The sequence below is a fragment of the Ictalurus furcatus genome, chromosome 9, assembly GCF_023375685.1.
Source record: "Ictalurus furcatus strain D&B chromosome 9, Billie_1.0, whole genome shotgun sequence".
NCBI lineage: Eukaryota > Metazoa > Chordata > Actinopteri > Siluriformes > Ictaluridae > Ictalurus > Ictalurus furcatus.
In genome coordinates this window covers 29873157-29899327 of record NC_071263.1, presented here as the reverse complement: position 1 = coordinate 29899327, position 26171 = coordinate 29873157, and the positions used below count along the sequence as shown (strand labels likewise).

Sequence of the window (26171 nt, the reverse complement as noted above, 5' to 3'; positions counted from 1 at the left end):
TGAAGAACGGACAGTCGTACGACGCCAAAATCACAGACATCGACGAAAGATCGGACATCGCTCTGCTCAAGATCGACTCTCCGGTAGGAGTTCGTTTCCTTCGATGCGTTCCCGATTCTCTGAGGGACGATGACGACTGAGTGAGGACTTGGAGGAGGAAATAAAGAGTGCAGTTTAAATGAACTGGTTTCTGGAGAGAGGAAGAGCGAGAGAGAGAGAGGAAGAGAGGGAGAGAGAGAGGAAGAGAGAGAGAACGTTTTACAGCCTCATGCAGAAAAGTGATTTATAAAACAGGACAGTGAGAGCGATGGAGAGAATGAAAGTGAGTACTGAGGTTATGGGAAAGAAACAGTCACTTCATAAATATCTGTTGTGTGTGTGTGTGTGTGTGTGTGTGTGTGTGAGACCACAGAATGGATAGCACATGCTCAGAAGGGAAAGTTCTGTCTTTCTCTCTCTCTTCCTTTCAATGTCTCACTTTTGCTCCCTCTGTCTTTGTCAATTTCTCTCTCTCTCTGTCTCTCTCTCTCTCTGTCTCTCTCTCTCTGTCTCTCTCTCTCTCTGTCTCTCTCTCTCTCTCTGTCTCTCTCTCTCTGTCTCTCTCTCTCTGTGTGTGTGTCTCTCTCTCTATCTCTCTCTCTCTCTGTCTCTCTCTCTCTCTGTCTTTCTCTCTCTCTCTCTCTCTCTGTCTCTCTCTCTCTGGCTTTCTCTCTCTCTGTCTCTCTCTCTCTGTCTCTCTTTCTCTCTCTGACTGCCTCTTTGTCTGTCTCTCTCTCTCTCTCTCTTTCTCCTTCGCTTTCTACCTCTCTGTCTCTTTCACTGTCTCTCTGTCTTTTTCTCTTCATCTAGTTTCGATGTTCCTATTTGTTTGGGTGTCTTTCTTTTTTTAACCCTCTGCTAATTTTTCTATTTAGTCTCTCTCTCTCTCTCTCTCTCTCTCTCTCTCTCTCTCTGTCTTTCTTTGCTGTCACTCTCACAATCTCCCCTTTCTTCTGTCTCGCTGTCTCTACCTGTCTCTCCCCCTCTTTTTCTCGGTCTCTTTCTAGCTGTCACTATTCTCTCTCTCTCTCTCTCTCTCTCTCTCTCTCTCTCTCTCTCTCTATATATATATATATATATATATATATATATCTTTTTATCCCTCTCTGTGTGTCTGGGCGTCTTTTTTTTTTTTTTTTTAAATCCCTTTGTTAGTTTTTCTATTTTAATCCCCCCCCTCACTGTCTGTCTCTCACCCTATCTGTCTGTCTGCTCCTCTCTCTGTCTCTCTTTGTATATCTCTCTCTGTATATATCTCCACTGTCCCTCCCCCACCTCTGTCTGCCTGTCTTTCTTTTTTATCCCTCTGCTGAGCTTTCTCTCATTTTATGTTTGTCTCTCTCCCTCTGGAGAAGACATTACTGTGACTTCAGATTAGAAAAAGGGAAAGCGCTCTTCCTACCTCAGACACCAGAGAGAGAGAGAGAGAGAGAGAGAGACAGATGGAGGGAGAGACAGTAATGGAGACAGATGGAAAGTAGCAGAGAGCAGAAGGAAAAGAGAGACTTATAATGTGAGAGTAAAAAGGAGACAGAAAGTGAGACAGGTGGAGAATGAGGCAAAAAAAAAAAAGAAAAACAAATCCATATGTGTGTGAATATACAAGGTCACTGGTTTGAATGCTGGTGTAGGGATGGAAACACACACACACACACACACACACACACACACACACACACACACACACACAATACATACCCAGAACCTCAAACCAGACTCGTCAATGTGCCTGTTTTTTCCCATCATTGCTTCTCAGAGCTGGGAATGCTGTCGCGTCCAAAATCAGCGGGAGTGCAATTTCCCCAGTGAAGTCTCTTGTGTCCATTTACGCACACACACACACACACACTGCAGTTACAGCAGTTGGGTTTATTGGGCTAAAGCTCTAATGTGGTGACTGTGGGTCATGTGTTCAGACCAAAGCATGAACAAACACACAACAACAGTGTATATACACACACACACACACATACACATACACATGTGTATACACATGTAATATACATTCTTGGTATTTATATGTAGATCACCCGATTTGTTGGCGAGCAAAAAAATAAAGGAAGATGTGACTGACGGGTGTTTGTTGTTCCCCAGTCCTGTTAGATCGATTGTTTACACATTAAACCGCTCTGAACATCTACTATCTAAATAACACGAAGATCTGAGAGCTGTCTGTGGGAGTAAAGCGAGCCGTTTTGAAGCTGAGAGAAAATGTCGAGGGAAAATCAATCACAAACATTGTGTATAGAGAACACAACCATTTGGAATGTCCTGGAAAAGAAAGAAACCGCCGGTGTACTGAGGAACAGACACCGAACGGGTCGGCCGAGGAAAACCACAGCAGCCGATGACGAACATTGTGAGAGCTGTGAAGAAAAACCCAAAAACAACAGACAGTGACGTCACCAACAACCTCCACAGGGCAGGGTGAAGGTCACAATCCACCGTTAGAAGAAGACCTCGAGAGCGGAAATATAGAGGACACACCACAAGATGTGAAACGCTGACCAGCAGTAAGAATCAGAAACCCAGACTGGAATTCACAAAGAAATACAGAGACGATCCACAAAAGTTCTGGAACCGAGATGAACCTCTACCAAAGTTCTGGAAAGACCAAAGTGTGGAGAAAGAAAGGATCTGCTCATGATCCAGAACATACGAGCTGATCTGTGGAACATGGTGGAGGTAGCGTCATGGCCTGGGCTTGCATGGCTGCTTCTGGAACATTCTCACTGATCTTTATTGATGATGAACTCATGATGGAGCAGCAGAATGAATTCAGAAGTTTACAGGAACATTCTGTCTGCAGATTTACAGAGAAATGCATCCGAATGAATCAGGAGGAACTTCATCATGCAGCAAGACAACGATCCAAAACACACTTCCACCTCAACACAGGACTTCATCAGGGGGAAAGTGGAAGGTTTTAGACTGGACAAGTCCATCACCAGACCTTCACCCAACTGATCAGCACCTCACCTCCTGAAGAGGAGACTGAAGGGAGAAACCCCCCGAAACAAACAACTACTGAAAGAAGCTGTGGTCTGATACAAAAGCTTCTATGTTTTATGTTGCTTGACACGTCTAGATATAAAAGCTGAAATCCTAAACTCTCGTCTCATACTCATCTTTTGATCTCAAACCCAAATGTCTTTGGTGTAGAGCACAAACACATGAACCGGCCTCGCTGTTCCAATAGTTACGGAGGGGACTGTGCTATATGGATGGAGAGTAAAGCTGGGGGATTGTGTGTGTTTGGATAGGGGGTGTTGATCTTTGACACGGTTTGGTCATTTCACCTCAGTGCTGATGAGGTATTCACAGAATGCCAAACAACATAAACATAGACACACACACACACACACACACACACACACCTGGGTATTGCATATGTTTATAGGAAGGTTGTGGAAAACAGTGTAATAAAAAACATCTCCGCATTCTTTCTCTCATTTCAGCTTGTAAAGGTTCCGTCTGAAATCGTGCGCTGTTCTCTGACTCTCTCGCACCGATACCTCTGTCACCGTTGAATTCGGGATTCTGACTGGTCAGAAGACGTTGAAATATGTTTCTATACCAGCAGCTCTAAAAGTAGTGCTGGCTTTAATTCAAATCACAGGTTTATATTGTTTATGTTCCTAACATGCTATCGTTTCTATAGTAACGGCTCCTTCACAGGGACTCGTACGGTGGACGTGCCACGCAAACAGATTTTGTTGATACGGTGAACTTTTCACCAGGGTAAGGAGATGGAAGGAGTCTCCATTGTCAGAGACACTGTCTCAGGGATGTTTCACAACGTTAAATGCACCTAGAAACGGTTAAAAAGGACGAAGTGTAGTCTGTTAATAGATTAAACATTGGGATGGTTGGGAAATTGCTGTTCTAGAAGAGGAATAAATCACGCTTAGAGGAAAATAGTCTTTAAACTTTGTGTCGAGACATATTGCACCATCGTCATGGATAATTTTCCTAAAACGGCACAGCAGGTTTATGTGGTTTATTCCTTGTGTATTAGTCAGCCATTTTGGAACGTTTTGCACTTTCATGTGGAAAATCATCCAGAACATCGATGTGGGGCGAGTCACTACAGAGTTACTGCTCTAACGCCACTACAGAGTAACTGCTCTAACGCCACTACGGAGTAACTGCTCCAACGCCACTACAGAGTTACTGCTCTAACGCCACTACAGAGTAACTGCTCTAACGCCACTACAGAGTAACTGCTCTAACGCCACTACAGAGTTACTGCTCTAACGCCACTACAGAGTAACTGCTCTAACGCCACTACAGAGTTACTGCTCTAACGCCACTACAGAGTAACTGCTCTAACGCCACTACAGAGTTACTGCTCTAACGCCACTACAGAGTAACTGCTCTAACGCCACTACAGAGTAACTGCTCTAACGTCACTACAGAGTAACTGCTCTAACGCCACTACAGAGTTACTGCTCTAACGTCACTACAGAGTAACTGCTCTAACGCCACTACAGAGTTACTGCTCTAACGTCACTACAGAGTAACTGCTCTAACGCCACTACAGAGTAACTGCTCTAACGCCACTACGGAGTAACTGCTCCAACGCCACTACAGAGTTACTGCTCTAACGCCACTACAGAGTAACTGCTCTAACGCCACTACAGAGTAACTGCTCTAACGCCACTACAGAGTAACTGCTCTAACGCCACTACAGAGTTACTGCTCTAACGTCACTACAGAGTAACTGCTCTAACGCCACTACAGAGTTACTGCTCTAACGCCACTACAGAGTAACTGCTCTAACGCCACTACAGAGTTACTGCTCTAACGTCACTACAGAGTTACTGCTCTAACGCCACTACAGAGTAACTGCTCCAACGCCACTACAGAGTTACTGCTCTAACGCCACTACAGAGTAACTGCTCTAACGCCACTACAGAGTAACTGCTCTAACGCCACTACAGAGTAACTGCTCTAACGCCACTACAGAGTAACTGCTCCAACGCCACTACAGAGTAACTGCTCCAACGCCACTACAGAGTTACTGCTCCAACGCCACTACAGAGTTACTGCTCTAACGCCACTACAGAGTAACTGCTCTAACGCCACTACAGAGTTACTGCTCTAACGCCACTACAGAGTAACTGCTCTAACGCCACTACAGAGTAACTGCTCTAACGCCACTACAGAGTAACTGCTCTAACGCCACTACAGAGTAACTGCTCTAACGCCACTACAGAGTAACTGCTCCAACGCCACTACAGAGTTACTGCTCCAACGCCACTACAGAGTTACTGCTCTAACGCCACTACAGAGTAACTGCTCTAACGCCACTACAGAGTAACTGCTCTAACGCCACTACAGAGTTACTGCTCTAACGCCACTACAGAGTAACTGCTCTAACGCCACTACAGAGTTACTGCTCTAACGCCACTACAGAGTAACTGCTCTAACGCCACTACAGAGTTACTGCTCTAACGCCACTACAGAGTAACTGCTCTAACGCCACTACAGAGTAACTGCTCTAACGTCTCTACACAGTTACTGCTCTAACGTCTCTACAGAGTAACTGCTCTAACGCCACTACAGAGTTACTGCTCTAACGTCTCTACAGAGTAACTGCTCTAACGCCACTACAGAGTTACTGCTCTAACGTCTCTACAGAGTAACTGCTCTAACGCCACTACAGAGTAACTGCTCTAACGCCACTACAGAGTTACTGCTCTAACGCCACTACAGAGTTACTGCTCTAACGTCTCTACAGAGTAACTGCTCTAACGCCACTACAGAGTAACTGCTCTAACGCCACTACAGAGTAACTGCTCTAACGCCACTACAGAGTAACTGCTCCAACGCCACTACAGAGTAACTGCTCCAACGCCACTACAGAGTAACTGCTCCAACGCCACTACAGAGTTACTGCTCCAACGCCACTACAGAGTTACTGCTCTAACGCCACTACAGAGTAACTGCTCCAACGCCACTACAGAGTAACTGCTCCAACGCCACTACAGAGTAACTGCTCTAACGCCACTACAGAGTAACTGCTCCAATGCCACTACAGAGTAACTGCTCTAACGCCACTACAGAGTTACTGCTCCAACGCCACTACAGAGTTACTGCTCCAACGCCACTACAGAGTAACTGCTCTAACGCCACTACAGAGTAACTGCTCCAACGCCACTACAGAGTAACTGCTCTAACGCCACTACAGAGTAACTGCTCTAACGCCACTACAGAGTAACTGCTCTAACGCCACTACAGAGTAACTGCTCTAACGCCACTACAGAGTAACTGCTCTAACGCCACTACAGAGTAACTGCTCTAACGCCACTACAGAGTAACTGCTCCAACGCCACTACAGAGTTACTGCTCTAACGCCACTACAGAGTAACTGCTCTAACGCCACTACAGAGTAACTGCTCTAACGCCACTACAGAGTAACTGCTCTAACGCCACTACAGAGTAACTGCTCCAACGCCACTACAGAGTAACTGCTCCAACGCCACTACAGAGTTACTGCTCCAACGCCACTACAGAGTTACTGCTCTAACGCCACTACAGAGTAACTGCTCTAACGCCACTACAGAGTTACTGCTCTAACGCCACTACAGAGTAACTGCTCTAACGCCACTACAGAGTAACTGCTCTAACGCCACTACAGAGTAACTGCTCTAACGCCACTACAGAGTAACTGCTCTAACGCCACTACAGAGTAACTGCTCCAACGCCACTACAGAGTTACTGCTCCAACGCCACTACAGAGTTACTGCTCTAACGCCACTACAGAGTAACTGCTCTAACGCCACTACAGAGTAACTGCTCTAACGCCACTACAGAGTTACTGCTCTAACGCCACTACAGAGTAACTGCTCTAACGCCACTACAGAGTTACTGCTCTAACGCCACTACAGAGTAACTGCTCTAACGCCACTACAGAGTTACTGCTCTAACGCCACTACAGAGTAACTGCTCTAACGCCACTACAGAGTAACTGCTCTAACGTCACTACAGAGTAACTGCTCTAACGCCACTACAGAGTTACTGCTCTAACGTCACTACAGAGTAACTGCTCTAACGCCACTACAGAGTTACTGCTCTAACGTCACTACAGAGTAACTGCTCTAACGCCACTACAGAGTTACTGCTCTAACGCCACTACAGAGTTACTGCTCTAACGCCACTACAGAGTAACTGCTCTAACGCCACTACGGAGTAACTGCTCCAACGCCACTACAGAGTTACTGCTCTAACGCCACTACAGAGTAACTGCTCTAACGCCACTACAGAGTAACTGCTCTAACGCCACTACAGAGTAACTGCTCTAACGCCACTACAGAGTAACTGCTCTAACGCCACTACAGAGTAACTGCTCTAACGCCACTACAGAGTTACTGCTCTAACGTCACTACAGAGTAACTGCTCTAACGCCACTACAGAGTTACTGCTCTAACGCCACTACAGAGTAACTGCTCTAACGCCACTACAGAGTTACTGCTCTAACGTCACTACAGAGTAACTGCTCCAATGCCACTACAGAGTTACTGCTCTAACGTCACTACAGAGTAACTGCTCTAACGCCACTACAGAGTAACTGCTCTAACGCCACTACAGAGTAACTGCTCTAACGCCACTACAGAGTAACTGCTCCAATGCCACTACAGAGTTACTGCTCTAACGTCACTACAGAGTAACTGCTCCAATGCCACTACAGAGTAACTGCTCTAACGTCTCTACAGAGTAACTGCTCCAACGCCACTACAGAGTTACTGCTCTAACGTCTCTACAGAGTAACTGCTCTAACGCCACTACAGAGTTACTGCTCTAACGTCTCTACAGAGTAACTGCTCTAACGCCACTACAGAGTTACTGCTCTAACGTCTCTACAGAGTAACTGCTCTAACGCCACTACAGAGTTACTGCTCTAACATCTCTACAGAGTAACTGCTCTAACGCCACTACAGAGTTACTGCTCTAACGTCTCTACAGAGTAACTGCTCTAACGCCACTACAGAGTAACTGCTCTAACGCCACTACAGAGTAACTGCTCCAATGCCACTACAGAGTTACTGCTCTAACATCTCTACAGAGTAACTGCTCTAACGCCACTACAGAGTAACTGCTCTAACGCCACTACAGAGTAACTGCTCTAACGCCACTACAGAGTAACTGCTCTAACGCCACTACAGAGTAACTGCTCTAACGCCACTACAGAGTAACTGCTCCAATGCCACTACAGAGTTACTGCTCTAACGTCACTACAGAGTAACTGCTCCAATGCCACTACAGAGTAACTGCTCTAACGTCTCTACAGAGTAACTGCTCCAACGCCACTACAGAGTTACTGCTCTAACGTCTCTACAGAGTAACTGCTCTAACGCCACTACAGAGTTACTGCTCTAACGTCTCTACAGAGTAACTGCTCTAACGCCACTACAGAGTTACTGCTCTAACGTCTCTACAGAGTAACTGCTCTAACGCCACTACAGAGTTACTGCTCTAACATCTCTACAGAGTAACTGCTCTAACGCCACTACAGAGTTACTGCTCTAACGTCTCTACAGAGTAACTGCTCTAACGCCACTACAGAGTAACTGCTCTAACGCCACTACAGAGTAACTGCTCTAACGCCACTACAGAGTAACTGCTCTAACGCCACTACAGAGTAACTGCTCCAACGCCACTACAGAGTAACTGCTCCAACGCCACTACAGAGTTACTGCTCCAACGCCACTACAGAGTTACTGCTCCAACGCCACTACAGAGTAACTGCTCCAACGCCACTACAGAGTAACTGCTCCAACGCCACTACAGAGTAACTGCTCTAACGCCACTACAGAGTAACTGCTCTAACGCCACTACAGAGTAACTGCTCTAACGCCACTACAGAGTTACTGCTCTAACGTCTCTACAGAGTAACTGCTCTAACGCCACTACAGAGTTACTGCTCTAACGTCTCTACAGAGTAACTGCTCTAACGCCACTACAGAGTAACTGCTCTAACGCCACTACAGAGTAACTGCTCTAACGCCACTACAGAGTAACTGCTCTAACGCCACTACAGAGTAACTGCTCCAATGCCACTACAGAGTAACTGCTCCAACGCCACTACAGAGTTACTGCTCCAACGCCACTACAGAGTAACTGCTCTAACGCCACTACAGAGTAACTGCTCTAACGCCACTACAGAGTAACTGCTCCAACGCCACTACAGAGTTACTGCTCCAACGCCACTACAGAGTAACTGCTCCAACGCCACTACAGAGTAACTGCTCTAACGCCACTACAGAGTTACTGCTCCAATGCCACTACAGAGTTACTGCTCTAACGCCACTACAGAGTAACTGCTCTAACGCCACTACAGAGTAACTGCTCTAACGTCACTACAGAGTAACTGCTCCAATGCCACTACAGAGTAACTGCTCTAACGTCTCTACAGAGTAACTGCTCCAACGCCACTACAGAGTTACTGCTCTAACGTCTCTACAGAGTAACTGCTCTAACGCCACTACAGAGTTACTGCTCTAACGTCTCTACAGAGTAACTGCTCTAACGCCACTACAGAGTTACTGCTCTAACGTCTCTACAGAGTAACTGCTCTAACGCCACTACAGAGTTACTGCTCTAACATCTCTACAGAGTAACTGCTCTAACGCCACTACAGAGTTACTGCTCTAACGTCTCTACAGAGTAACTGCTCTAACGCCACTACAGAGTAACTGCTCTAACGCCACTACAGAGTAACTGCTCTAACGCCACTACAGAGTAACTGCTCTAACGCCACTACAGAGTAACTGCTCCAACGCCACTACAGAGTAACTGCTCCAACGCCACTACAGAGTTACTGCTCCAACGCCACTACAGAGTTACTGCTCTAACGCCACTACAGAGTAACTGCTCCAACGCCACTACAGAGTAACTGCTCCAACGCCACTACAGAGTAACTGCTCCAACGCCACTACAGAGTAACTGCTCTAACGCCACTACAGAGTAACTGCTCCAATGCCACTACAGAGTAACTGCTCTAACGCCACTACAGAGTAACTGCTCCAACGCCACTACAGAGTTACTGCTCCAACGCCACTACAGAGTAACTGCTCCAACGCCACTACAGAGTAACTGCTCCAACGCCACTACAGAGTAACTGCTCTAACGCCACTACAGAGTAACTGCTCTAACGCCACTACAGAGTAACTGCTCTAACGCCACTACAGAGTAACTGCTCTAACGCCACTACAGAGTTACTGCTCTAACGTCTCTACAGAGTAACTGCTCTAACGCCACTACAGAGTTACTGCTCTAACGTCTCTACAGAGTAACTGCTCTAACGCCACTACAGAGTAACTGCTCTAACGCCACTACAGAGTAACTGCTCTAACGCCACTACAGAGTAACTGCTCTAACGCCACTACAGAGTAACTGCTCCAATGCCACTACAGAGTAACTGCTCCAACGCCACTACAGAGTTACTGCTCCAACGCCACTACAGAGTAACTGCTCTAACGCCACTACAGAGTAACTGCTCTAACGCCACTACAGAGTAACTGCTCCAACGCCACTACAGAGTTACTGCTCCAACGCCACTACAGAGTAACTGCTCCAACGCCACTACAGAGTAACTGCTCTAACGCCACTACAGAGTTACTGCTCCAATGCCACTACAGAGTTACTGCTCTAACGCCACTACAGAGTAACTGCTCTAACGCCACTACAGAGTAACTGCTCTAACGCCACTACAGAGTAACTGCTCCAATGCCACTACAGAGTAACTGCTCCAACGCCACTACAGAGTAACTGCTCCAATGCCACTACAGAGTTACTGCTCTAACGCCACTACAGAGTAACTGCTCCAACGCCACTACAGAGTAACTGCTCCAACGCCACTACAGAGTAACTGCTCCAACGCCACTACAGAGTTACTGCTCTAACGCCACTACAGAGTAACTGCTCTAACGCCACTACAGAGTTACTGCTCTAACGTCTCTACAGAGTAACTGCTCTAACGCCACTACAGAGTAACTGCTCTAACGCCACTACAGAGTAACTGCTCTAACGCCACTACAGAGTTACTGCTCCAACGCCACTACAGAGTTACTGCTCTAACGTCTCTACAGAGTAACTGCTCTAACGCCACTACAGAGTTACTGCTCCAACGCCACTACAGAGTTACTGCTCCAACGCCACTACAGAGTAACTGCTCTAACGCCACTACAGAGTAACTGCTCTAACGCCACTACAGAGTAACTGCTCCAATGCCACTACAGAGTAACTGCTCTAACGCCACTACAGAGTTACTGCTCTAACGTCTCTACAGAGTTACTGCTCCAACGCCACTACAGAGTTACTGCTCTAACGCCACTACAGAGTAACTGCTCTAACGCCACTACAGAGTAACTGCTCCAACGCCACTACAGAGTTACTGCTCTAACGCCACTACAGAGTAACTGCTCTAACGCCACTACAGAGTAACTGCTCTAACGCCACTACAGAGTAACTGCTCTAACGCCACTACAGAGTAACTGCTCTAACGCCACTACAGAGTAACTGCTCCAACGCCACTACAGAGTAACTGCTCCAACGCCACTACAGAGTTACTGCTCCAACGCCACTACAGAGTTACTGCTCTAACGCCACTACAGAGTAACTGCTCTAACGCCACTACAGAGTTACTGCTCTAACGCCACTACAGAGTAACTGCTCTAACGCCACTACAGAGTAACTGCTCTAACGCCACTACAGAGTAACTGCTCTAACGCCACTACAGAGTAACTGCTCTAACGCCACTACAGAGTAACTGCTCCAACGCCACTACAGAGTTACTGCTCCAACGCCACTACAGAGTTACTGCTCTAACGCCACTACAGAGTAACTGCTCCAACGCCACTACAGAGTTACTGCTCCAACGCCACTACAGAGTAACTGCTCCAACGCCACTACAGAGTAACTGCTCTAACGCCACTACAGAGTAACTGCTCCAATGCCACTACAGAGTTACTGCTCTAACGCCACTACAGAGTTACTGCTCCAATGCCACTACAGAGTTACTGCTCTAACGCCACTACAGAGTAACTGCTCTAACGCCACTACAGAGTAACTGCTCCAACGCCACTACAGAGTAACTGCTCCAACGCCACTACAGAGTAACTGCTCTAACGCCACTACAGAGTAACTGCTCCAACGCCACTACAGAGTAACTGCTCCAACGCCACTACAGAGTAACTGCTCTAACGCCACTACGGAGTAACTGCTCTAACGCCACTACGGAGTAACTGCTCCAACGCCACTACAGAGTTACTGCTCTAACGCCACTACAGAGTAACTGCTCTAACGCCACTACAGAGTAACTGCTCTAACGCCACTACAGAGTTACTGCTCTAACGCCACTACAGAGTAACTGCTCTAACGCCACTACAGAGTTACTGCTCTAACGCCACTACAGAGTAACTGCTCTAACGCCACTACAGAGTTACTGCTCTAACGCCACTACAGAGTAACTGCTCTAACGCCACTACAGAGTAACTGCTCTAACGTCACTACAGAGTAACTGCTCTAACGCCACTACAGAGTTACTGCTCTAACGTCACTACAGAGTAACTGCTCTAACGCCACTACAGAGTTACTGCTCTAACGTCACTACAGAGTAACTGCTCTAACGCCACTACAGAGTTACTGCTCTAACGCCACTACAGAGTTACTGCTCTAACGCCACTACAGAGTAACTGCTCTAACGCCACTACGGAGTAACTGCTCCAACGCCACTACAGAGTTACTGCTCTAACGCCACTACAGAGTAACTGCTCTAACGCCACTACAGAGTAACTGCTCTAACGCCACTACAGAGTAACTGCTCTAACGCCACTACAGAGTTACTGCTCTAACGTCACTACAGAGTAACTGCTCTAACGCCACTACAGAGTTACTGCTCTAACGCCACTACAGAGTAACTGCTCTAACGCCACTACAGAGTTACTGCTCTAACGTCACTACAGAGTAACTGCTCCAATGCCACTACAGAGTTACTGCTCTAACGTCACTACAGAGTAACTGCTCTAACGCCACTACAGAGTAACTGCTCTAACGCCACTACAGAGTAACTGCTCTAACGCCACTACAGAGTAACTGCTCCAATGCCACTACAGAGTTACTGCTCTAACGTCACTACAGAGTAACTGCTCCAATGCCACTACAGAGTAACTGCTCTAACGTCTCTACAGAGTAACTGCTCCAACGCCACTACAGAGTTACTGCTCTAACGTCTCTACAGAGTAACTGCTCTAACGCCACTACAGAGTTACTGCTCTAACGTCTCTACAGAGTAACTGCTCTAACGCCACTACAGAGTTACTGCTCTAACGTCTCTACAGAGTAACTGCTCTAACGCCACTACAGAGTTACTGCTCTAACGTCTCTACAGAGTAACTGCTCTAACGCCACTACAGAGTTACTGCTCTAACGTCTCTACAGAGTAACTGCTCTAACGCCACTACAGAGTAACTGCTCTAACGCCACTACAGAGTAACTGCTCTAACGCCACTACAGAGTAACTGCTCTAACGCCACTACAGAGTAACTGCTCCAACGCCACTACAGAGTAACTGCTCCAACGCCACTACAGAGTTACTGCTCCAACGCCACTACAGAGTTACTGCTCTAACGCCACTACAGAGTAACTGCTCCAACGCCACTACAGAGTAACTGCTCCAACGCCACTACAGAGTAACTGCTCTAACGCCACTACAGAGTAACTGCTCCAATGCCACTACAGAGTAACTGCTCTAACGCCACTACAGAGTAACTGCTCCAACGCCACTACAGAGTTACTGCTCCAACGCCACTACAGAGTAACTGCTCCAACGCCACTACAGAGTAACTGCTCCAACGCCACTACAGAGTAACTGCTCTAACGCCACTACAGAGTAACTGCTCTAACGCCACTACAGAGTAACTGCTCTAACGCCACTACAGAGTAACTGCTCTAACGCCACTACAGAGTTACTGCTCTAACGTCTCTACAGAGTAACTGCTCTAACGCCACTACAGAGTTACTGCTCTAACGTCTCTACAGAGTAACTGCTCTAACGCCACTACAGAGTAACTGCTCTAACGCCACTACAGAGTAACTGCTCTAACGCCACTACAGAGTAACTGCTCTAACGCCACTACAGAGTAACTGCTCCAATGCCACTACAGAGTAACTGCTCCAACGCCACTACAGAGTTACTGCTCCAACGCCACTACAGAGTAACTGCTCCAACGCCACTACAGAGTAACTGCTCTAACGCCACTACAGAGTTACTGCTCCAATGCCACTACAGAGTTACTGCTCTAACGCCACTACAGAGTAACTGCTCTAACGCCACTACAGAGTAACTGCTCTAACGCCACTACAGAGTAACTGCTCCAATGCCACTACAGAGTAACTGCTCCAACGCCACTACAGAGTAACTGCTCCAATGCCACTACAGAGTTACTGCTCTAACGCCACTACAGAGTAACTGCTCCAACGCCACTACAGAGTAACTGCTCCAACGCCACTACAGAGTAACTGCTCCAACGCCACTACAGAGTTACTGCTCTAACGCCACTACAGAGTAACTGCTCTAACGCCACTACAGAGTTACTGCTCTAACGTCTCTACAGAGTAACTGCTCTAACGCCACTACAGAGTAACTGCTCTAACGCCACTACAGAGTAACTGCTCTAACGCCACTACAGAGTTACTGCTCCAACGCCACTACAGAGTTACTGCTCTAACGTCTCTACAGAGTAACTGCTCTAACGCCACTACAGAGTTACTGCTCCAACGCCACTACAGAGTTACTGCTCCAACGCCACTACAGAGTAACTGCTCTAACGCCACTACAGAGTAACTGCTCTAACGCCACTACAGAGTAACTGCTCCAATGCCACTACAGAGTTACTGCTCTAACGTCTCTACAGAGTTACTGCTCCAACGCCACTACAGAGTTACTGCTCTAACGCCACTACAGAGTAACTGCTCTAACGCCACTACAGAGTAACTGCTCCAACGCCACTACAGAGTTACTGCTCTAACGCCACTACAGAGTAACTGCTCTAACGCCACTACAGAGTAACTGCTCTAACGCCACTACAGAGTAACTGCTCTAACGCCACTACAGAGTAACTGCTCCAACGCCACTACAGAGTAACTGCTCCAATGCCACTACAGAGTTACTGCTCCAACGCCACTACAGAGTTACTGCTCTAACGCCACTACAGAGTAACTGCTCTAACGCCACTACAGAGTTACTGCTCTAACGCCACTACAGAGTAACTGCTCTAACGCCACTACAGAGTAACTGCTCTAACGCCACTACAGAGTAACTGCTCTAACGCCACTACAGAGTAACTGCTCTAACGCCACTACAGAGTAACTGCTCCAACGCCACTACAGAGTTACTGCTCCAACGCCACTACAGAGTTACTGCTCTAACGCCACTACAGAGTAACTGCTCCAACGCCACTACAGAGTTACTGCTCCAACGCCACTACAGAGTAACTGCTCCAACGCCACTACAGAGTAACTGCTCTAACACCACTACAGAGTAACTGCTCCAATGCCACTACAGAGTTACTGCTCTAACGCCACTACAGAGTTACTGCTCCAATGCCACTACAGAGTTACTGCTCTAACGCCACTACAGAGTAACTGCTCTAACGCCACTACAGAGTAACTGCTCCAATGCCACTACAGAGTAACTGCTCCAACGCCACTACAGAGTAACTGCTCCAATGCCACTACAGAGTTACTGCTCTAACGCCACTACAGAGTAACTGCTCTAACGCCACTACAGAGTAACTGCTCCAACGCCACTACAGAGTAACTGCTCCAACGCCACTACAGAGTAACTGCTCCAACGCCACTACAGAGTTACTGCTCTAACGCCACTACAGAGTAACTGCTCTAACGCCACTACAGAGTTACTGCTCTAACGTCTCTACAGAGTAACTGCTCTAACGCCACTACAGAGTTACTGCTCCAACGCCACTACAGAGTTACTGCTCTAACGTCTCTACAGAGTAACTGCTCTAACGCCACTACAGAGTTACTGCTCTAACGTCACTACAGAGTAACTGCTCCAATGCCACTACAGAGTAACTGCTCTAACGCCACTACAGAGTAACTGCTCTAACGCCACTACAGAGTAACTGCTCCAATGCCACTACAGAGTTACTGCTCTAACGCCACTACAGAGTAACTGCTCCAACGCCACTACAGAGTAACTGCTCCAATGCCACTACAGAGTTACTGCTCTAACGCCACTACAGAGTTACTGCTCCAATGCCACTACAGAGTTACTGCTCTAACGCCACTACAGAGTAACTGCTCTAACGCCACTACAGAGTAACTGCTCCAATGCCACTACAGAGTAACTGCTCCAACGCCACTACAGAGTAACTGCTCCAACGCCACTACAGAGTAACTGCTCCAATGCCACTACAGAGTAACTGCTCTAACGCCACTACAGAGTAACTGCTCCAACGCCACTACAGAGTAACTGCTCCAACGCCACTACAGAGTTACTGCTCTAACGCCACTACAGAGTAACTGCTCTAACGCCACTACAGAGTTACTGCTCTAACGTCTCTACAGAGTAACTGCTCTAACGCCACTACAGAGTAACTGCTCTAACGCCACTACAGAGTAACTGCTCTAACGCCACTACAGAGTTACTGCTCCAACGCCACTACAGAGTTACTGCTCTAACGTCTCTACAGAGTAACTGCTCTAACGCCACTACAGAGTTACTGCTCTAACGTCACTACAGAGTAACTGCTCCAATGCCACTACAGAGTAACTGCTCTAACGCCACTACAGAGTAACTGCTCCAATGCCACTACAGAGTTACTGCTCTAACGCCACTACAGAGTAACTGCTCCAACGCCACTACAGAGTAACTGCTCCAACGCCACTACAGAGTTACTGCTCCAACGCCACTACAGAGTTACTGCTCCAACGCCACTACAGAGTAACCGCTCTAACGCCACTACAGAGTTACTGCTCTAACGTCTCTACAGAGTAACTGCTCTAACGCCACTACAGAGTTACTGCTCCAACGCCACTACAGAGTTACTGCTCTAACGCCACTACAGAGTAACTGCTCCAACGCCACTACAGAGTAACTGCTCCAATGCCACTACAGAGTTACTGCTCTAACGTCACTACAGAGTAACTGCTCTAACGCCACTACAGAGTAACTGCTCTAACGTCACTACAGAGTAACCGCTCTAACGTCTCTACAGAGTTACTGCTCTAACGTCTCTACACAGTTACTGCTCTAACGTCTCTACAGAGTAACTGCTCTAACGTCACTACAGAGTAACCGCTCTAACGTCTCTACACAGTTACTGCTCTAACGTCTCTACAGAGTTACTGCTCTAACGTCTCTACAGAGTAACTGCTCTAACGTCACTACAGAGTAACCGCTCTAACGTCTCTACACAGTTACTGCTCTAACGTCTCTACAGAGTTACTGCTCTAACGTCTCTACAGAGTAACTGCTCTAACGCCACTACAGAGTAACTGCTCTAACGCCACTACAGAGTAACTGCTCCAATGCCACTACAGAGTAACTGCTCCAACGCCACTACAGAGTAACTGCTCCAATGCCACTACAGAGTAACTGCTCTAACGCCACTACAGAGTAACTGCTCCAACGCCACTACAGAGTAACTGCTCCAACGCCACTACAGAGTAACTGCTCCAACGCCACTACAGAGTTACTGCTCTAACGCCACTACAGAGTAACTGCTCTAACGCCACTACAGAGTTACTGCTCTAACGTCTCTACAGAGTAACTGCTCTAACGCCACTACAGAGTAACTGCTCTAACGCCACTACAGAGTAACTGCTCTAACGCCACTACAGAGTTACTGCTCCAACGCCACTACAGAGTTACTGCTCTAACGTCTCTACAGAGTAACTGCTCTAACGCCACTACAGAGTTACTGCTCTAACGTCACTACAGAGTAACTGCTCCAATGCCACTACAGAGTAACTGCTCTAACGCCACTACAGAGTAACTGCTCCAATGCCACTACAGAGTTACTGCTCTAACGCCACTACAGAGTAACTGCTCCAACGCCACTACAGAGTAACTGCTCCAACGCCACTACAGAGTAACTGCTCCAACGCCACTACAGAGTTACTGCTCCAACGCCACTACAGAGTAACCGCTCTAACGCCACTACAGAGTTACTGCTCTAACGTCTCTACAGAGTAACTGCTCTAACGCCACTACAGAGTTACTGCTCCAACGCCACTACAGAGTTACTGCTCTAACGCCACTACAGAGTAACTGCTCCAACGCCACTACAGAGTAACTGCTCCAATGCCACTACAGAGTTACTGCTCTAACGTCACTACAGAGTAACTGCTCTAACGCCACTACAGAGTAACTGCTCTAACGTCACTACAGAGTAACCGCTCTAACGTCTCTACAGAGTTACTGCTCTAACGTCTCTACACAGTTACTGCTCTAACGTCTCTACAGAGTAACTGCTCTAACGTCACTACAGAGTAACCGCTCTAACGTCTCTACACAGTTACTGCTCTAACGTCTCTACAGAGTTACTGCTCTAACGTCTCTACAGAGTAACTGCTCTAACGTCACTACAGAGTAACCGCTCTAACGTCTCTACACAGTTACTGCTCTAACGTCTCTACAGAGTTACTGCTCTAACGTCTCTACAGAGTAACTGCTCTAACGTCTCTACAGAGTTACTGCTCTAACGTCTCTACAGAGTAACTGCTCTCTCACACTCTCTCTCTCACTCTTTCTCTCTCTTAATATAGTGACTATACCGTATATAGTCACTATATCTCTCTTTCTCATTCTCTTTCTCTTGCTCTCTCTCTCTCTCTTGCTCTCTCTCTCTCTCTCTTTCTTTCTTTCTCTTTCTTTCTCTCTTTCTCTCCCTCCCCATCTCTCTCTCACGCATACACACTCACTTTAATTTATCAAAACGTTTCATGCCCTCTCGTTGCTCTCAAATATTCTTTCTGATCTAACTTCATAGGAATTTTATTATGCAGTAAAACACTTTATAGTGAGAATTCCTCCATGCTGAACATACTTCAAGGCAAATTAGGCCTTAAAAATATCTTCTCTTACCGTCAGACATTTGTCAAAATACATAAATAAATAAATAAACAAATATGGCACTAAAGTCTAATATCTAGCATTTTAAAACTTTATAAGAGGTTGTATCTGTTGATTTTTTACCATATTGCGCGCACACACACACACACACACACACACACACATACACACACACACACACACACACACACACACACACAAATGGGGCTGTATATTAATTCTGAAATTGCCATCGGTATTTAGAGCTCTGAGTTATTAAGTTATAAAACTGTGTGTGTGTCATGCTGTTGAAGGAAAGTGATCAGTGATGGGTTGGTGCGATGAAGTGGAGTTTCTGTTACGGTTACAACCCCAAAGTTGATTATTTTCCCATAACAACACGCCCCGACCCTGACGGTTATAGGTTGTGATTGTAAAGGAGCACAAAAGCAATCATTCCTCACGAAGATGTCACTTCCTGTCCCACAGAATAAACTTCCTGTGATGGGTCTGGGCCGGTCAGCTGATCTGAGACCGGGCGAGTTCGTGGTGGCCATCGGGAGTCCGTTTTCACTGCAGCACACGGTGACGACGGGGATCGTCAGCACCACGCAGAGGGGCGGGAAAGAGCTCGGCCTACGCAACTCCGACATGGACTACATCCAGACCGACGCCATCATCAACGTAAGCGCACACACGTACACACACACACAAATGTTTTCACCTGCCTCGACACATCAACACATCGCTCATTAATTCAGGCATTCCATAAATATGTAGTGAAGTTGTGAAAAGCAGGCTGGTTTAAAACTTCAGAGTAGCTACAGTGACGTTTTCCGAGTAACTAAACGTTTACTGCAGTCTCAACTTCTCACCTAAACAGTACAGTGACGTATGATCACACGTGATGTCCAGCGTGCACGGTTTTCACACGTGATGTCCAGCGTGCACGGTTTTCACACGTGATGTCCAGCGTGCACGGTTTTCACACGTGATGTCCAGCGTGCACGGTTTTCACACGTGATGTCCAGTGTGCACGGTTTTCACACGTGATGTCCAGCGTGCACGGTTTTCACACGTGATGTTCAGCGTGCATGGTTTTCACACGTTCACACCTCAGACTTCAGGAGCTAAGTTGTTTTGTCTATTTCACAGTACGGAAACTCAGGAGGACCCCTGGTTAATCTGGTAAGGATTTCATTTCTTTTATCGCAAATAATGACTTTCTCATGTTTATACACATGATCGGTTGGGTCTGTCTCTTACAAACAGACAGACAATTATCACAGACAGACAGTTATCACATAGAAATGTATGGACAGAGTTATCCAGACCAAGAAGTATCACAGACAGACAGTTTCCAGACAAAGAAGTGTCACAGACAGACCGACCGAAAGACAGACAGTTATCACATAGAAATATACGGACAGACAGTTCTCCAGACAAAGAAGTGTCACAGACAGACAAACAGACAGTTATCACACACACAGAAATGACACAGACAGAAAGACAGACAGTTATCCAGACAAAGAAGTGTCACAGACAGACAGACACAATTATCCTGACAAATTATCACAGACAGAAAGACAGACAGTTCTCCAGAGAAAGAAGTGTCACAGACAGAAAACCGACAGTTATCACACACAAAGAAATGTCACAGACAGAAAGACAGACAGTTATCACACACAAAGAAATGTCACAGACAGAAAGACAGACAGTTATCACACACAAAGAAATGTCACAGACAGAAAGACAGCCACAGTTATCCAGACAAATTGTCACAGACAGAAAGACAGCCAGTTCTCCAGACAAAGAAGTGTCACAGACAGACAAACAGACAGTTATCACACACAAAGAAGTGTCACAGACAGACAGACAGTTACCCAGACAAAGAAGTGTCACAGACAGACAGACAGACTGTTTAGAAATACAGTAAGAAACACATGACCTTACAGATGGAGAGGACAAACTTGCATAAGAAAGCTGGGATTGAGGAACAGCTGACACAAGTTACGACCATATAAGGAAACTTCAGAGCCTGGACGCTGAAAAGACATGACACACGGCAGGGTGTGTATAAATATGTCATTCGAGCGTGTGTACGTGTGTTGTGATCTACAGGACGGTGAAGTGATCGGAATAAACACTCTGAAGGTGACCGCGGGAATCTCCTTCGCCATTCCATCCGACAAGATCAAGGAATTTCTCACCGAGTCCTACGACAGACAGGCCAGAGGTCACGAAGACATAAATAAATACATGTTTAATGTGATCGGAAACACGGCAGGTTTTTATCAGAGGTTTGTTTTAACAGTAAACTGAAATGGATTGAGTCGCGTGTTTTTACAGGTCGAGTAACAACTAAGAAGAAATACATCGGTATTCGGATGATGTCGCTGACGCCCGAGTGAGTGGATAAGAGGCGATGTTTATATATATATATATATATATATATATATTTTAATGAAAATGAAATTTGTTCGGATTTCGTATGCTATGTTATTTTGTCATGCTTTAGCGCTGTGCGATTTGGGACACAGCCTGTAGGAACACTGGGATCTTGTTAGCGTGATGTGATGCTAATCTCTCCTCAGGCTGGTGAAGGAGCTGAAAGTGAAGCTGGGAGATTTTCCTGACGTCACGTCTGGGGCTTACGTGGTCGAGGTCATCTCCAAAACTCCAGCAGCAGTGTGAGTGCTTAAAACACTCCAACTCCCATGATGCCGAGGGTTAACGCACTGAATTTTGAAACGTTGAGCTAACATTCAGAGTGTAGAAAACACAAGCAATTTAGCGTTAAGCTAATGTTCAGAGTTTAATTAGCCGCCAGAGTTTTGCTAATATTAATAAATCAGCATTCAGAATTTTCGCTAATAGAGTTTTCCTAATATTTTGAGTATAGCTAATATTTCAGTTGATGCCAAGTGCTAATATTCAAGGTTTTCCCTGATATTTAGGGTTTTTTTTTCCCTACTGTTCAGTTTTGCTAATATATAGAGCTTTCCATATACACAGGATATTGCTAACGTTGATATTTTTGCTGTCATGTAATGCAGGGTGGGTGGATGCAAGTGCAGTATAAAGCTTTATTTAAGAGAGGCACGAAGATCATTCCGAAACGTGAAGGCAACATCAGGGTCCAAAAACAGGCGTAGGTCAGGCGATCAGCCAGCGGAGTGAACGGGGCAAAGGCGAAGACCGAGAAACTGAACCAAGTCGAGAAACCGGGAGAACGAACGCAGAGCAAAGGCTTGGTACGGCTCGGTGAAACAATACTTTGCGATGTGAAACAAACACAAGGGTATAAATAGAGAAACTAATCGTCGAGGAAACGGGAACAGCTGTGAGTGATGAGGACACGTGAGGGGAAGCGGTCAATAACGATACAGGGGTGAAGACAGGACAGAAACCAAACCGAAAACACGTGCGTAAACGTAAACAAAAGTCAGTGACAACCCAGACGCACGTGCAATCACGTTAATTCAGAATGCTAGAGGGGAAGTCCGTGACCTCCGTCCATTCCCCCGTCGTACCCCACGGTCCTGCCCCCCTAGGCAAAATGTCTCACACAGACTCCCAGCGTACGGCTAACTGAGTAGCATTTTAATTCGCTATTAGTTTTATCAGTATGATGAACGGACGGAATAAAGAAATAAAGTCCAACATGAATACATAGAAACCCTCATAGAATGTGTATTGGTTTTAATGGAAACTGTAATGGTCCCTGTGGGTCTCTAGTGGTAATTTGTTGCCTTCTATTGGTGGCATGTTATGTCTAGTGGATACCATTAAGGAGAAATAATGATGATGGTTTTAATGGTTAGCTGGTGGTTTGTAATGGTATTTGTAGTGGGAACCGTTAGAATTTCTGTGATGTTTTGTTTTTTGTTTTTGTTTTTGTTTTTTTTTTTCAGCAGGGCTGTTTTACATTGATGCGACATTTTGAAAAACGGAACTGGATCAGATTAGTGCCGTGCAACAGGACAAGAGAATTGTAATAGAAGTAACAGAAGTGCCCTTAAACCGAGGGTTAGTGGATGAGGGTGGGTTCAATGCAGGATTGGAACACAGCCAGTGTAGTTTTTATTGGCTTCAGTCTGCATGAGTGATGTTATCTTTGGCTCCGGTGCAGCACGGCACATTTTTCTTACACAACTACTTCTGTTGTAGTACACACACACACACACACACACACATACACACACACACACACACACACACATACACACACACACACATACACACATACACACAGGCCCTCTGACCCACATTTATTCATCGTTAAAAAATCCTCCAGCTCAGTATTTTGTGACCACAATTTACAACGTGTGTGTGTGCGTGTGTGTGCGTGCGTGTGTGCGTGTGTGTGTGTGTGTTTGTACAGCATTTTACTATTTAGCATTTATTATCCTTAATCCTTTTTCACTTAAGTTATACAACCTCAGACCACAGGATCCTACTGAGCTCCAGTGTACCCAGTAAGCATAATAAAGAATGATGTGAAAGTCTGTGTGTGCGTGCGCGCGCGTGCGTGCGTGTGTGCGTGCGTGCGTGTGTGTCGACAACGTCACCGAGTCAAGTTAAGACACATGAAGTGGTTTTATTGTCATTCCTCTATAGATCTCATATTCACGGGAATGAGATTATACACGTTTCTTCAGGATCAACGCAATGGTGCGATACAGTGACGCAGCAAAGACAAATCAAAATGGCCGCTCACTCGGCATCAGCAGTGAACGCAGCAGCAGCACTTCTTCTTAGCTTTAAAGAGCGTTAAATCAGTTCTGCTGTACATACTGTACACATTCGCTTTAGATTAATCAGCGTACAGACATGTTCAGTTGATAAATCTACAACACCGACTCTACAGTTCACTGCTCTGAGGTAAATGTACATCAGTTAGCTGGCTAGCATGTTGCTAACTAAAGATGACCACGGAGGCGGCCATGTTTTTCCCTCTCTCCTTGTCTTTGTCCTTCCCTGTTTCTCTCATTTTATTTTCATTTATTTTTATCTCTCTCTCTTTCTCTTTCTCTCTCTCTTTCTCTCTCTCTCTCTCTCTCTCTCTGTCTTGCCTATTTTTATTTCTCCGTTCTTTTATTTTCTCTTTCTCTCTCATCCTCTTTCCTTTTATTTTACATTTCTTTTATCTCTTCTCTTATTTTTCTCGCTCTCTTTCTCTCATTTTATTTCCTTTTTCTTTTTATTTCTCTCTCTCTGTCTACTTTCTTTCTGTTTTTATTTCTTTTTTCTCCTTTCATTTATGTCTCTCATTTTCTTGTTCTCTCTTTTATATTTCTCTCTCTCGCGCGCATGCATACGCGCTCTCTCGCTCTCTCTCGCTCGCTCTCTCTCTCGCTCGCTCTCTCTCTCTCTCTCTCTCACTCTCTCTCTCGCTCTCTCTCTCTCTCTCTCTGTGTATCTCTCCCCATGTCTGTCTTCCTCCCTCTATTTATTCTCCTTTATTTCTCTCACTCTCTCTTACTCATCCTCTTTTTAATTCTCTCTCTCCTTTCATTTCACATTTCTTCTCTCTCTCTCTCTCTCTTTGTCTTTTTCATTTCCTGTTTCTCTCATTTTTTTTCTCTTTATTTCTCTCTCCGTGTCTATGTATTTTTCTGTCTGTCTTCCCTCTTTTTATTTCTCATTTCTTTTATTTCTTTTTCTTTCTCCTTCCCTCATTTTTATTTTCTTTTTATCTCTCTCTCTCTCTCCCTGTTTCTGTCTTCTCTCTTTTTATTTCTCTTTTCTTTTATTTTCTGTTTCACTCTTCCTCTCTCCTTTTATTTTACATTTTCTTTTATTTCTCTCTGTGTCTGTTTTCTTTCTTTTTCTTTCTATTTCTGTCTTTTTTTCTCTCCTTTCATTTCTCTCTCACTCTATCTGTCTTACTCATCCTCTCTTTTTAATTCTCTCTGTCTCTCTCTCCTTTTATTTCACATTTCTTTCTCTCTCCTTATTATTTGATTCGGTGTTATAATGGGGCTTTGTGTGACGTCACGTTGCAGTTTGTATACCTTTTAAGTGATTTCATTGTTGTCTTTTTTTGTTTTTAATGAAGTTAGAATTGGTAAGTTTTTAGTAATTAGTAATCTCTCTCTCTCTCTCTCTCTCTCTCTCTCTCTCTCTCTCTCTCTCTGTAGAGGTGGAGTGAAGGAGAATGACATCATCATTTCGGTTAATGGGGTGCGGATTTCCTCGGCTGCTGATGTCAGTGCTGTAATTAACACACACGCCACGCTGCACATCGTCGTTCGCCGTGGCAACGAGGACGTCCCTCTCACTGTTGTCCCCATGGAGATCGACCCTTGACCTCGACTCTCCACCTGTCTGTGGTTTGGTGGGCTGAGGCCAATCAGTGATGGCTTTCTAATGATTGACAGGGTGAAGCTCCGCCTTAAAATGCATATTGATGGAGATTTACATGTATTTTTATTTTATTTGATCATTTTGTTAAAAAGCGTTGAATTAAAATATTATTGTTGTTTACATTTTACAAAATAAGCCTTACTTTAGTTACTGTTGATTTTTTTTTTTTTTTTTTTTTTATTTTTAAAAAGATAAATATTGATAAAAGGTTCATGAAATAAGAAAAGCTCTCAGCCTGAGCACACGGAGAAAAATTAGGAACATTTGAAGAATTTTTGCTGGATTTTACATATTTTTTGTAAAATAAAAATAATTTTTACTGAATAAGATTCAGATCTTTTTAAAGATCTTTTTTAAAAGATGTCTTTAAATATTTTGCTTATTATTCTGCTTATTAAAAAAACCCGAAATACTGCGATGTATTGTGGCTTCTTGTATTCCGTACAGAATTTCTACACTGATTTTATAATAATAATAATAATAATAATAATAATAATAATAATAATAATCAGACATCCAGAAGGCAGAATTTGCTATTTACATTTTTTTTATTATTATTTTTATTTATATAGATGCTTATTTGCTTAGTTTGTTTATGTACTTGTTTATAATACAGCATTCTGGTTTTGTTTGTGTATTTATTTGATATTGAGCTATAAGTGAAATCCCACAATAGGTTTAA

At 45.3% G+C, this 26171-nt stretch overlaps 1 protein-coding gene across 1 annotated transcript; it reads left to right on the top strand.

The window, feature by feature from the left end:
- Nucleotides 1–209: 209 nt before the first annotated feature.
- LOC128613238 (serine protease HTRA1A-like) lies at nt 210–25907 on the top strand. Its single transcript, XM_053633911.1, has 7 exons — nt 210–322; nt 19610–19804; nt 20276–20308; nt 21242–21356; nt 21470–21527; nt 21715–21810; nt 25264–25907. The coding sequence occupies exons 1-7, from the start codon at nt 308–310 to the stop codon at nt 25430–25432; spliced, it is 681 nt and encodes a 226-aa protein (XP_053489886.1). The 5' UTR covers nt 210–307; the 3' UTR covers nt 25433–25907.
- Nucleotides 25908–26171: the final 264 nt, after the last annotated feature.